This window comes from Nerophis ophidion, linkage group LG07 (genome assembly GCF_033978795.1).
Source record: "Nerophis ophidion isolate RoL-2023_Sa linkage group LG07, RoL_Noph_v1.0, whole genome shotgun sequence".
NCBI classification, from domain to species: domain Eukaryota; kingdom Metazoa; phylum Chordata; class Actinopteri; order Syngnathiformes; family Syngnathidae; genus Nerophis; species Nerophis ophidion.
Window position 1 is genome coordinate 43,158,417 of NC_084617.1, and position 15,311 is coordinate 43,173,727.

General features: G+C 39.0%; 1 protein-coding gene across 2 annotated transcripts in view; it reads left to right on the forward strand.

Moving 5' to 3' along the window:
- Positions 1 to 14,957, forward strand: part of LOC133556369 (uncharacterized) — a 38,654-nt gene extending 23,697 nt beyond the window's left edge. The window contains exons 6-11 of one of the 2 annotated variants that reach the window (XM_061906220.1): positions 1,874 to 1,955; positions 2,097 to 2,193; positions 5,519 to 6,047; positions 6,728 to 6,868; positions 14,220 to 14,337; positions 14,593 to 14,957. In XM_061906220.1, coding sequence (XP_061762204.1) covers positions 1,874 to 1,955; positions 2,097 to 2,193; positions 5,519 to 6,047; positions 6,728 to 6,868; positions 14,220 to 14,337; positions 14,593 to 14,723 — 1,098 coding nt within the window. In that variant the 3' untranslated portion in view covers positions 14,724 to 14,957. The remainder of the gene's footprint in view (positions 1 to 1,873; positions 1,956 to 2,096; positions 2,194 to 5,518; positions 6,048 to 6,727; positions 6,869 to 14,219; positions 14,338 to 14,592) is intronic. The other variant, XM_061906221.1, reaches the window with a different exon arrangement.
- Positions 14,958 to 15,311: the final 354 nt, after the last annotated feature.

Consider the following 15,311-nt stretch of genomic DNA (forward strand, 5'->3'; position numbering starts at 1 on the left):
CATGAGCTTTGGGTCATGACCGAAAGGATAAGATCACGGGTACAAGCGGCCGAAATGAGTTTCCTCCGCCGGGTGGCGGGGCTCTCCCTTAGAGATAGGGTGAGAAGCTCTGCCATCCGGGAGGAGCTCAACGTAAAGCCGCTGCTCCTCCACATCGAGAGGAGCCAGATGAGGTGGTTCGGGCATCTGGTCAGGATGCCACCCGAACGCCTCCCTAGGGATGTGTTTAGGGCACGTCCAGCTGGTAGGAGGCCACGGGGAAGACCCAGGAACCGTTGGAAAGACTATGTCTCCCGGCTGGCCTGGGAACGCCTCGGGATCCCCCGGGAAGAGCTAGACGAAGTGGCTGGAGATAGGGAAGTCTGGGCTTCCCTGCTTAGGCTGCTGCCCCCGCGACCCGACCTCGGATAAGCGGAAGATGATGGATGGATGGATGGATGGACTGTGCGTATCTCAAAATAATCATGAACTGAAGAACTATTGTATTGACATTTTTAGAGATGTATAATCGTTTTAAACGTAAATATGCTAGACATTTGAACCTGTTCAACTCTGTCTTAACATGCATGCTTTGTTTAACTTTAAATGCATTTTATAAAAACATTGCCACACTTTAATAATCTACAGTAATAAGAATGAATGTTGTTCCCTATAATTTGCTTTTGATTTCCCTTTTAAACCCTACTCAAACAAAGAATGTAACAACTGAAATGTCAATCAATCAATCAATCAATCAATCAATGTTTGTTTATATAGCCCCAATTCACAAATGTCTCAAAGGACTGCACAAATCATTACGACTACAACATCCTCGGAAGAACCCACAAAAGGGCAAGGAAAACTCACACCCAGTGGGCAGTTTAACTTTCTGAGAATGTTTAAAATGTTGAGCTTCTAGTGTATTGTTGGTGTCATGTTTTTTAAAATATCAACACGCTGGTGTTTTATCAGAAATGTGTTGATGTATGCACCACAGGGAATAAAAACATTTCTCCAGTATGGCTCACAGCTGAATACCAGGAATACATTAGGCTTCACTGCACTGGATGGAGCTGACCAGACAGAGAATAAAGAGCTTTTTAACAAATCTTCCACAAGTCAAACGCAGCCTGATACATTGTCTGGTGAGCTTGCCAGTTCAGATGTAGAATATAAATTATCGTACATGTTTGTAACTTCAATAACTGCTAACATTTTTATTTTCTCCAGTCGTCAGTTATTTTGGTTTTCATGTCCCTTTTTTGGGGAGTATTTAGACAGTTAAATTTTTTCTTAGTTCTTCCGTCTAGTGTTCTAACGGGACGTGTTTATTCTGTCTTTGGAATGTATCCCAGGCCAATAGAAAACAAACTGTGGACCGCAAATGGCCCTTGGGCCGCACTTTGGACACAACTGCATTAAACTTTCAAGAAATGTCTAAAATTAGATAAAAAAAACACTGATTGTATTTAAGGCCTGATTCAGTCATTTATAGATTTTGGGCCCGATCCCAATCGTTTCTACTACATTACCTTGGGCTTAACGTTACAAGCTTCAACTTTTGTGGGTGTATGTTAGCGACCAAGCACAAACAAGTAAGTGGAAACTGACAAAAGGGTAGATAGATCTTAAAATTTTGGGAACATTTAAATAAAACTTCCAGGAAATGTCAGAAATGGGATAAGGAATAAGTAATTTCATTTTGGGGCTGATCTGGATTCCCGTTTGCGTATAGGACTTTTTTTTTTACTACTGTGAAGTAGGGCTAAGCAAAGGTCTCTGCTCTCCGAGTGCTTCTCTAGAATTTTTGTTAACAATGCTTTTTGGTGAAATTCCACTGACCATATCCCACTGATGTTCTCCTTACCTGTTCCTATTGTTGAAACAATTACAGACTGCAAGGCATATGTTGGCATTGGTGGAGAAAAAGCAAAAAGAAATATCAACTTGGTCTCTGACACAACAACAGAATGGAGGTACATTCATTCATCAGTGTTTTACTGTTCACATTAAAGCCATTGAATATATCAGTGTTTAGTTTTATACATTTAAGATGTCTTAATGAATATGCAAAACATCCTTTTCTGTAGTTTTATTTGTGTGTTCTTGCTTTCCAGTCATATATCTTTCAGCTCTGACAAATATTCAGAATGAACTGGCTGAGATCTTTGTCAAGCAACAGTTTGAGAAGAATAATCTTGTCCACAAATACAAGTCAGTTTAGAAGTTGTTATGCTTGATTTTGATAAGTTCCATGACATTACACCAGGGATAAGCCAAATGTGGTACTTTTATACGTGCCGACCGAATTCCGTTGGTACAACCGGGAACCAACCAAAAAAAAAAAATTCATACGGTACTATATTTCAATACCTGTTTTGCACATAAGGTCACGTCGGGTTGCAGACTCGACACCAGCTCAAGCACTCGGAGCAGACTGTGCTGGGATGTTTTAGGATAATGCTGCAAATTACATCCAACAACGCAAGTATGCCTGAAAAAAGTGCTCAAAAAGACAGTAAGGCACTACAATGCTTGTTAACATTATATATGCCATATATATGCTACCAATTAGCAATGGCGATTTTACATGGCAATTTCAACTCCTCCAAAATTAGTTATCAATACTACAACTTAGATGCATGTTGCAATCAAACAACTGGTGTGTAATAAGTAAAATACTTGTACAAACCCATATGATTTGGGAAATTGTGTTAGATGTAAATATAAACGGAATACAATGATTTGCAAATCCTTTTCAACCCATTTTAATTTAATGCAATACAAAGACAACCTATTTTCCACTTTGCGTCAGTCCATCCTAGATATCGGGCCCAGAGAAGCTGGCGGCGTTTTTGAATGTTGTTGATAAATGGCTTTCGCTTTGCATAGTAGAGCTTTAACTTGCACTTACAGATGTAGCGACAAACTGTATTTAGTGAGTGGTTTTCTGAAGTGTTCCTGAGCCCATGTGGTGATATTCTTTAGAGATTGATGTCGGTTTTTGATACAGTGCCGTCTGAGGGTTCGAAGGTCACGGTCATTCAATGTTGGTTTCCGGCCATGCCGCTTACATGGAGTGATTTTTCCAGATTCTCGTGACCTTTTGATGATATTATGGACCGTAGATGTTGAAATACCTAAATTTCTTGCAATCGCACTTTGAGAAACGTTGTTCTTAAACTGTTTGACTATTTGCTCACGCAGTTGTGGACAAATGGATGTACCTCGCCCCATCCTTTCTTGTGAAAGACTGAGCATTTTTTGGTGAAGCTGTTTTTATACCCAATCATGGCACCCACATGTTCCCAATTAGCCTTCGCACCTGTGGGATGTTCCAAATAAGTGTTTGATGAGCATTCCTCAACTTTCTCAGTATTTGCCACCTTTCCCAACTTCTTTGTCACGTGTTGCTGGCATCAAATTCTAAATTTAATGATTATTTGCAAAAAAAAAAAAAAATGTTTATCCGTTTGAATATCAAATATGTTGTCTTTGTAGCATATTCAACTAAATATGGGTTGAAAATTATTTGCAAATCATTGTATTCCGTTTTATATTTACATCTAACACAATTTCCCAACTCATATGGAAACGGGGTTTGTAGTATAAACACTGTAGGACTCAACAAAAGACAAAAGTTTCAGCTTAATGACAAAAACTACTTAGTGACTATGGCAACACACCATAGCTTATTAGGGTTGTACGTTATACCGGTACTTATAAAGTACCGCGACACTAATGGATTAAAAAAGGTATTACAGTGCCTTTGAAAAACATAGATTTTTTTTTTTTTTTCATAAACATGATGCCAATTAGCTCTAGTGTGTGAATGTTGTCTCCCTGTCTGTGTTGGCCCTGCGATGAGGTGGCGACTTGTCCAGGGTGTACACCGTCTTCTGCCCGATTGCAGCTGAGATAGGCAGCAGCGCCCCCCTGCCACCCCAAAAGGGAATAAGCGGTAGAAAATGGATGGATGGATAATGCCATGCCGTGGTGACATTGCTGGTAATATGAGCGGAGGCACATGTTCACACTCGTCAACACACACACACACAGAGCATTTACAAGCGGAAACAGTGTGAAGACAAGAGGGAGAATAGACATATTTTGTCTTCAAAACTGACAATAATAGTTAAGCTTTAAACACTGAAGCTATGAAAGTGGTGCTTTAAAATATAGCAAGCTAACGTCCGTCCAAAGTGTTTTAGCAACTTCTAAATCTTTTAATCCTCTCCTCCATGGCAACAAATGAACTATGTGCCTTACAAATATCATCTCTGCAGGACAAGGTATAGCTAAACATGCTTCATTACATGCTACAGGAGGATACAATAGCTAACCGCTAGTAGCAATCTAGTGCTCCTAAATGTAAACAAATGGGTGGATCTATACATAACGATGTCAAGTACGAGAGCTGTATATATCATTGAACAACATTGATATTTTTCATTATAACAAAATTATTTGTCATTTTTGTTATTGTTTTATAAACTTAGGAAATATGTCCTTGGACACAGGAGAACTTTAATTATGACAAATGTATGACCCTGTATTCACTCAGTATTGGATAGATACTCAGATGTGTATTATCAACCAAATCTTATGTAAAGTATTTTAACAACAGAATATCCATCCATCAATCCATTTTCTACCGCTTATTCCCTTTGGGATTGTGGGGGGCGCTGGTGCCTATCTCAGCTACAATCGGGCGGAAGGCGGTTTACACCCTGGACAAGTCGCCGGCTCATTGCAGAACAACAGAACAATGAGTGCTTATTCTATTTTAACTGAAGTGTAGATAAAACCTGCTAAAACAAAAAGTATTCAAATATTAACAGTACATTTTCTGATAATTCATTAATCTATCCATTTTCTAATGCTCGTCCATCATAATTTTGACAAAATAATACAATGGGAAATGACAGGCTGCTGTCATATGTACCCATACGACAGCAGCCAAATTAGTAAGCTTTGTAACCCGTTTGTTTATTTACTTCTAAAAGATAAGTTGTCTAGTATGTTCACTATGTTATTTAATACCAAAATTGTTCTTTGAATTTAATAAGAAACGTATGTTAAATGTGGCCCTGTGATGAGGTGTCGACTTGTCCAGGGTGTACACCGCCTTCTGCTCGATTGTAGCTGAGATAGGCACCAGCGTCCCCAAAGGGACTAAGTGGTAGAAATGGATGGATGTTAAATGTATCATAAGATTTTCTGTTAAAATAAAGCCGATAATGAAATTTTTTTTGTGGTTCGCTTAATTTTGAAGAGTATTAAGTTACATTTGGGTATCAGTACTGATACCTATACACTTACGATTTAACATCTTGAAATTGGTACTCTACTGGTTCGAATGTGAAAGGCCCCCATCCTTACACAAAGCACTTTACACTTTGCTTTCATGTCAGTCAAAAGTTTAAAAGTTAATTTGCCCTTTTCAACAATGTCTGTTAGTCTTAGTTTCTGCGTCATGTTTGTATTTGTCTGACAGTATACAGCGCCATACAAATAACTTATGTTTCGTTTGATACAGGAGCATGACTTCACCCATTCTTCGACATGGGGTGAAAATTCAATTTCTTTCCCTTTGTTCACGTCAAAGGAAATTGGTGAACATCCTTCAGATGCAAATAAATTGGGTACATTTTCTTGACGATGAAAAAATATCCACTCAAAACAGTCAAGTAGTGCAAGAGCAGCAACGTCAGTTCAACAGTCTTTCGACTCAGCCACTCTCTTCCAAGATGACAGAAATGAAAAAAGGTTCCCAAGACAAACTCATTCCAAAAAGGGGAACCCAAAAGTCAACAAGACAGTCCAACCCACAGAAAAGATTTGCCCAAACCAAGGACAACGTCCGTACAGTCTTTCCAAGTCCTTTACCACAAGCAAACAGGCAGGATCACTCTTATGCGCTGAGAAGAATCCAAGCCAACAATGTTCAAACACAAGATATCTATCCACTGTCACAAGGAAGAGCTAAAGAACATAGCAAACATCTCTCTCAGCTTATCCAAAAGGGACTAATACCACATGGAGGTGTTTTACAGATTTTCTTAAAGGTGAAGATATATATTTACTTAAGTTTTGATATATTCTTCGTGTGATCTTTGTTAATGGTACTCTAGTCTTGTTCATCATTGTTCAAATCCATTTCGAACTTGTTTAAATGACAAATTATGCCATACAATTCAGCATACAGTAAACCATTGTAAAATGAAACTGTTATAAATCTAAGTTAGCTAATCAAAAGCTTATATTTATATGCAAAAATATTTAAAAAATCATTTCGAAAACAGTTTGTCCAAATGCTCCTAAGTTTTTAAGTCTGACTCATTTTCTAGTCCAGTTGGCAGCCGGTTGGCGCGCACGTTCAGAGTGTCCTATTAAAGATGCTAAATTTGCATGAGCATAAAAAACGTCTCTCAAATGAAGGGTCTCACAACTGGGAATCGGTTTTCATCGTTCTTAAGACTTAATTAGTTTGTGGAAATCACATCTCTTACCTGCAAACAGCAGCAAAGATTATGGATTTTTACTGTATTTGCAAGCAAGTAAATGTATAAAATCAGCAAGCGATCAATACATTAGTTACCCTTCTGTATGTGCCTTGTGATTGATTAGCGATCAGCGCTGGATGTACCCCAAAAATAAGCCTGAAAGACCATATATATAACTGAGTTATATATAAGATAAGTGATAATGAATGAATGACAATTCCTTTTGTGTTTTATGTTTTTAGGGGAAGTGCCACTCTGCACATGTGCAGGGCAATGGTTCAATAAAGGACAGCAAAGGAAAGTCACACTTGTTTCCCGAGTGCTGGCTTCAGTCTATCCTGGCGAACAACATCCCTGTCAGTTCTATGTATGCCTGGGACAAGGTTGGGCACATGCACTGTACCAAACTACATCTTTTGACTATTTGATTGCCTTTTTCACTGGTACCTGAAATAACATATTTATATCAGTGCATCGTCATGCTTAAAGGGTAACTGCACTTTTTTCATGCATTCTAACTTGTAAACAAATGTCAGCAAAAGTCAGCTAGCAGTGGAGCTAATTGAAGTCGCTCTATCGCGCCTATAAAGGGCTCTTAAAAAAAAACCTCCATTAACATTTTATATGGTAAATGGGTTGTACTTGTATGGCGCTTTTCTACCAGTGCTTTGAACGTATTTCCACATTCCACATTCACACACTGACGGCGGGAGCTGCCATGCAATGCGCTCACCAGGTCCCATCAGGAGCAAGGATGAAGTGTCTTGCCCAAGGATAAACGGACGTGACTAGGATGGTAGAAGGTGGGGATTGAACCAGTAACCCTCAGATTGCTGGCACAGCCACTCTACCAACTTCGCCACGCCGTCCCCCTTACACGCTGTCAGTATATATGTAATGTAGTAACAGGTACATTCATTCACAGACTCATCAGAACGTTTGCTTTTCCCTTCAACAACAACAACAACTCAATCAATCAAATCAATGTTTATTTATATAGCCCTAAATCACAAGTGTCTCAAAGGGCTGCACAAGCCACAACGACATCGGCGATACAGAGCCCACATAAGAGCAAGGAAAAAACTCACCCCAGTGGGACGTCGATGTGAATGACTAGGAGAAACTTTGGAGAGGACCCCATATGTGGGCAACCCCCCAACTAAAACTAATCATGGCAGACTTCATCAACAAAGACTACTTCGGAAAATGATGATTCAATAACATGTTTTTAAGCCTGAATATATAAAGGATGAGCTACAAGTTTTAGAAGCTGTCTGCTATACAAATTCAGCTTTAGTGAAACACTAAGCACATGCAGAAATATTCCTTAGTGCTGAACAAGATGAACTAATACTGAAACATACACTTACTGTACAATGTCTGCTATCACTGGGATGCCGATTGATGGGATGTTTATATCTTCCTATCTATATCCTGTTAAAAATAAGGTGCCGCAAATGAGTGACTTTTCGGATCTTTCTCGCCAATACCGTGTATAAGTTGAATGTCAAGGTTGACCAACTTCCCGGTTTATGGTTACAACCTTGTAATCTCGAATTAACTATCACCAGCTCAGAGGCGATGCACCAGCAAATTACCGGCTCAATATGTCAACACGAGCTGCATAAACTAGTTGCTCTCTTTGATCACAAAGCCACTAAAAGTAGTTAGTCTGCGTTATCATTTATAATAGCAACATTACTAATACTTAGATAACTTTCAGGTCACAAGATGTAAATGGCATATTGTTGGCGTTTTTTTTATGTTTTTGTAGAGAGCATTTTGGGCGCAATAGAGTACTCCCAGCTGTATTGTTAGCCCCTGAATGACATAGAATGCATAAAAAAGAAAAGCGCGTGTTCTTGTCTTACACAGATTATGAATGACCGGCAAAATTTCAAAAGCAGAGTTCACTTTTAAGTCCTTTAGTTGTACTCTTTAATCTTCTGTGTTCCTATTATTATATTCCTATTATTCATATTAATGGTGAATTGTTTTTAGTCTGCCACTTTCAATTTAGTAATTTCTCACGCAATACACATTGAGTGAAAGATGGATAAATACAATGCAGCCCAGCCTTTGGTTAGCGATAGTCATTGGTAATGATGGCACCAAAGAGAAGACTTGCGTTGTTAAAGGCTCCTGTTGGGGAAGACTTGGCCTTTTTATTTAAAGATGTGAGCAGATAAGGAAAGCAGTGAACAGAGATTGTTTTAGTTGAGATGTGGAATGACCTGTTCAAGCACGTGTAGGGACGGGTGCGGAATCCGGTGCCTTTTTTTTGTCACTGACCGACCGAATCCTTGCGTCCTACAAACCCAGTTTCCATATGAGTTGGGAAATTGTGTTAGATGTAAATATAAACGGAATACAATGATTTGCAAATCATTTTCAACCCATATTCAGTTGAATGCACTACAAATACAATATATTTGATGTTCAAACTCATAAACTTTATTTTCTTTTTGCAAACAATAATTAACTTAGAATTTCATGGCTGCAACACATGCCAAAGTAGTTGGGAAAGGGCATGTTCACCGCTATGTTACATCACCTTTTCTTTTAACAACACTCAGTAAACGTTTGAGAACTGAGGAGACACATTTTTTAAACTTCTCAGGTGGAATTCTTTCCCACTCTTGTTTGATGTACAGCTTAAGTTGATGTACAAGTTGTGGTATTTTAGGCTTCATAATGCGCCACACATTTCAAAAGGAGACAGGTCTGGACTACAGGCAGGCCAGTCTAGTACCCACGCTCTTTTACTATAAAGCCACGTTGATGTAACATGTGGCTAGGCATTGTCTTGCTGAAATAAGCAGGGGTGTCCATAGTAACGTTGCTTTGATGGCAACATATGTTGCTCCAAAAGCTGTATGTACCTTTCAGCATTAATGGTGCCTTCACAGATGTCTAAGTTACCCATGTCTTGGGCACTAATGCACCCCCATACCATCACAGATACTGGCTTTTAAACTGAGCGCCTAGAACATTCCGGATGGTTCTTTTCCTCCTTGGTCCGGAGGACACGACGTCCACAGTTTCCAAAAACAATTTGAAATGTGGACTCGTCAGACCACAGAACACTTTTGCACTTTGTCCATCTTAGATGATCTCGGGCCCAGCGAAGCCGACAGTGTTTCTGGGCGTTGTTGATTAACGGTTTTCGCCTTGCATAGGAGAGTTTTAACTTGCACTTACAGATGTAGCAACCAACTGTAGTTACTGACAGTTGACTGGGTTTCTGAAGTGTTCCTGAGCCCGTGTGGTGATATCCTTTACACACTGTCGCTTGTTGATGCATTACAGCCTGAGGGGTCGAAGGTCACGGGCTTAGCTGCTTACGTGCAGTGATTTCTCCAGATTCTCTAAACCTTTTGATGATGATATGGACCGTAGATGGTGAAATCCCTAAATTCCTTGCAATAGCTGGTTGAGAATTGTTGTTCTTAAACTGTTCAACAATTTGCTCACGCATTTGTTGACAAAGTGGTGACCCTCAACCCATCCTTGTTTGTAAATGACTGAACATTTCATGGAATCTACTTTTATACCCAATCATGGCACCCACCTCTTCCCAATTAGCTTGCTCACCTGTGGGAAGTTCCAAATAAGTGTTTGATGAGCATTCCTCAACGTTATCAGTATTTATTGCCACCTTTTACAACTTCTTTGTCACGTGTTGCTGGCATCAAATTCTAAAGTTAATGATTATTTGCAAAAAAAAAAATGTTTTATGAGTTTGAACATCAAACATCTTGAACATCTTGTCTTTGTAGTGCATTCAATTGAATATGGGTTGAAAATGATTTGCAAATCATTGTATTCTGTTTATATTTACATCTAACACAATTTCCCAACTCATATGGAAACGGGGTTTGTACATGGCATCGATTCACGCAATATCCAACAGTGACATCACAGGATATCTAGGTTGTTGCGTGACGTCACGCCCGGTTGCCGACTCAGCCAGCTCTACGCACTTTGAGATCACTCCAGCAGCACTGAGAGGGGATTCAGCCAAACTACCTCTTGATAATGTTGCAATTTTCAAGAAATTGACTCAAAAATGCTCCAACGTAAGTAAAGTAAGGCTTCACTTCTCCAAATATGTGCTAGCGTGATGCTTATATAGATTGGCTTTACTATTGATATGCTACTCATTAGCATTAGCAACTTTCTATGGTGATTCAACACCTCCAAATGTGTTAATAACTACAATAAATAATTACAATGCTTACATTTTTAGAACTTTTCAGGGTGCAAAAATTACCACATCCAGCAAAGACTGAACTGACTCGCCAACACATTATAAATTATACACTACTGCTATCTACTGTCTTGGACGTACAACTATAATTGTATTTTATTGTCATACTTGCAAATGAGACTCAGAAAGGTGATAATGAAACAAGGTATAATAAATGTACAGCAATTATCATAATATGCTCATTTCTAAATGTTGCAATAAAAAAAATTTTTTTATGTATAAATTATTTGATAACACACACAAAAGTACTGACAATTGGTACCGTTGACTAATGGTATAATTTCCTTGGTAGCGTGAATTGGTACCGTATCGGTTCAAATCTGAACAGTACCCGTCCCTAAGCACACGCATTGTCTTACTCAATTTAATACCTCTTCTTCCCAGCATAACACAACCTCTCCAGGCTCTTTTCAATGTGCATCCTACTCATAATGTAGATCATTATGTCATCTGTAAAACATCAATAGTACTTGAAACTTAAGTTACTAAAAATGAGCGCTGATTACTCTTTTAAATCAGATTAATAATTTGGATTAATCGTGGTTAATCACTGGTTGTTACTTGGTTGCATAATTTAGATTAACTCAAAAAAGACCCCCCATTAGACATACATGCAATTTAATTGTCAGAAAGTCATCCTGGAACTTTTTGTAAATGTTTTACTTGTATGCATGTCATTTATTTGCGCAAAGCATGATACCAGTTTTATCTATAGTCCTGTCTGGGTTTAATAAGAAGTCAAATTTACCAGCAAACACACCAAACGGAGTCTCCTCACTCATCTTTGCAATGACATATGCATTGGCCTGATCACCGACCGTATAACAACCCGTGCCGACTTTTGGGTTACGATCTGCGTTTAGGTAAAAGAGTGTGTTCAGTCATAGTAAATTGTGTGATTATTACATGAACAATGTGATAATATTTTGGGACAAATCACATGAGTTAAAATGTTATTTTTGACAGCCCTACTAAAACTGCATAACACATTTGAACCTTAACCTCAACCTGTCTCTGGACACATTAAAGGGGCGGTTTGCAACTTGCTCCAAATGAAATGTTTTAAACCAAAACAATACAAGAAGAACACCGTTAGTGGTTTACCATAACATTTTTAAAATGTCTATATTTTTCGAAATTGCTATTTATATTGAATAAAAATTGCTCATTGGTCCAAGGTATTTGTGTGGCGTTCAGGGTTGTCATTCACTGCTGTCTCGTCGAGAAGCAGGGAGCATTTGCACAAACACAAAAGCAGTCCAAGAGAAACAACTAACAATTTGCAGTCATGTACAGTAGTTGTTGCGATAGGCTAATATTAGTACATTCAGTGATAGATAATAGATTAGATTAGATAGTACTTTATTCATTCCGTCAGGAGAGTTCCTTCAGGAAAATTACAATTTTCAGCACAATCCCATTCAAGATCAGACAAACATTACAGGGAGACAGAACAGGATCGCTGACGGGTCTGCCGGCTTCCAGCGCCCCTTACAAAAAAAAATTAGATACAGGTAAACAAGGGGGGGGAATAGAAGATTAAAATGAAATAAAAAAAATCGGTCTTAGCCTGGGCCTTGGAGAGGGGGTGCAGACTGAGGCCAAGAGAAAAAAAAAACAACTCATAGCCATAGTACACATCCCTCTTCCATGTGTGTAAGAGGGAAACATCAAAGAACACAGAGGACATTAAAGACATTAAAGCAGCAGATACAAGCAGACACTTCTACATATAGCTATGAATAAAAAGTAAAAGAAACATATCCACTGTGGTGGCCTCTGCGGTGATCCACGCCATCGTCCGCTGGGGAGGAGGGAGCCTGGCCAGAGACAGGAGCAGACCCAACAAAGAAACCAAGACAGCTGACTCCACTTTCGGCCAGTGTCCAGTCCACATGGATGAGCGATGATACGTCCAAGGTGACTGAGGTGTCCGACACCTGCTCACCCAGCCAAGACACCGCGAAGCCTCTCCGTCCCAGCGCTCAGTGCCAGCTCCGCAGCCCTGTCCCCTCATCCGCATCTCCTCCAGTCCCTCCAAACGGACTCCGGTGTGGCAGAGACCCTGCAGCTGGTCTCCATGGCCAAAAGGCTCCCGGGAGGCAGATCCAGAAGTCCACAAAAAAAGCACCACAGAGGTCACAAAAGTGGCACCCCTTGTCACACAGTCCCAAAGGGTCCCAGACCAAAAGGCAAAAAAATATAATAACACATGAAAACAAGAGGGAAACACAAAAGGATGATACAAGAGCACAGAGCTCCTGCCTATAGCAGCCACTACAGCAGCGCCATCTTGGAAAAAAAAATAAAAATATATTAGCTAGCCAAATTTCTATCATTAGCTAACAACACACAAAGATAATACATGTGTTACATACGAGTGTAGTTTACCTTGTTACGGACTAATAAAGTATAAGGGCAGGATTTAATGCTTAAAACACATTGGAATGTTAGCGCCCACTCAGCATCCATGTAAAGGTTTTAAACACCTTTAGGTTTGACTCAAAAGTACCTGCTTAAAGGAGTCATATTATGATTTTTTTATTTTTTATTTAACACTTCCTTATGGTCTGTGTAACATGTATTGGTGGTTCTTTGATCAAACTTTTGCATAAATTATGTTTTATAGACTGTTTTCAAGTGGCTTTCTCACTGTCTTTTCAGAAAATGCAGTTTGTGAGCGGTCTTATTTACGTGGCTCCACTTCAACCGTGTCTCGTCAGCCATGTTGTAGTTTTTAGCGCTTCTACTGTATATAATCTCTACTGACAGATATAAGTTCAAACTATACGCTACATTGTGTTAGAAATGGTAACAACAAAAGATGCATGTGCATGTTTTAGCCAGTCTGGCTCACAACCAGAAGTTAGAGTGAAAGGACAAACTCATTGACTTCAGCGCAGACTACAATGGCGGACCTGCGCAAAGCACACTGAGTAAATTTATACCATATATGAAGATATACTCTGATGTCACAATTGGAAAAACGTCTCAAATTGGGCAAATTCAAAACGGCATGTTTGGGGAAAGTATGACAGAAGACAAGATTGTTTTATAAATATCTCTACCATGCCTCCAGCATTTGTTTTAACATTTTTGGGACTGATGCAGATCCTAAAAACACAAAAACAGGTACCAGTAGGTAAGAAGCCTTGCATATTCAGGGACTTTAAAGTCAGTTTTGACATTTGGTGGATCGCATTTTAAAGATCTACTAGCATTGAACATTTATTTTGTTCTATTAATAAATCAGCGTATTTAAACTTGATCATAGAAGCTGTTTACACAAAACTCCTCAGTTTCATGCTCGGCATTCTGTTCCCTTTACTGTACCAAAAATGAACCAAACCATGACATTAAAATCTAGGTACGTATCAAACCGTGATTATCACACCACTGCTATATTATTTATTTACACATTACTGGTGTTAATGGGCGTTTCTCTTATTTCTTTCTTTTGCTAGGTGATGTTCCAAAACAAAACTTTGTCTTACTTATTCAAAAAAGTGACTGAAGAAAGCACATCAGAGCTGGATGTCCAACATAACAGTCATGGTTTTAATCAGGAAACACTAACTCCAGGTCCGTTCTCCCTATCTGCTGGCATATTTTACTGTGGCCGCTACGCACATTTCCTGTCTGGCACTTCCTTTAGATCAACTCAATGTAGTAAGAACAGACAAGCAGCCAGTGAAGTGTATGTTACAGTATGTGAATTATTAATTCCATGTCTTCCAACTGGAGGTGCTCTATAAACATCAAGTGTTGACAGTTACTTTCAAAGCCATTGTCTGTTTCTGTAAAATATTGGAATGAAATATGTTTCATGTTTTTCAGTGTCAGGTCTGAATCCTCTAATGGCAATCAGGACAGTTTATTTGGTGGCGGATGAAGAGCTGATACCAAATGCTGTAATAGACAGCTACTGGAAGAGGCTGTTACAGAAGGACTTTCCACACTTCTATTGACGAGCTCGCCATCATCCTCAAGTTTGATGTGGGGTGTTTGAAACAAATTTAAACATTTGTTGGAATGTTCATTTGATATCCTCTTTGGGAGTTTTTTAGTTAATTTACTTCATATTTTATCTGATTATATATATCATGCACTCATTTCAAAATGTACCTTGTGAAGAAATGTGAAACCTACTATGTAATTACCAGTACACTGAAGCGGTGCAATAAAACTTCTGAGTTAATTTACCTGTGTTGGTTTTTGTCGCTTTTTCTGTGGATTGCTAATTAAGACAACACTATCTGACATCGTAAAGTTCAACACCAGAGCAGGGTATCCGCTCAGTCTTATAAAGTCTAAAAAACATGAATTTAAGGCTTTAAAATGTTTGAAATGTTCTTAAGATCTCATAAAATGTATTCACTACAATTTTGAAAGTTCTTGAATACGAGTTGTCGCTCTTCTAATTGTTGCGCTTTTGGTTACAAGCAAAATCTTGGGCTACGAGCTTCCCCACTACTAGTTGGCGTGGAGAATCCCACAGTGAACCCTGTAAGATCCAACCAAAAATGTGGTCTTACTTGCTAACATCCGCTTATAGC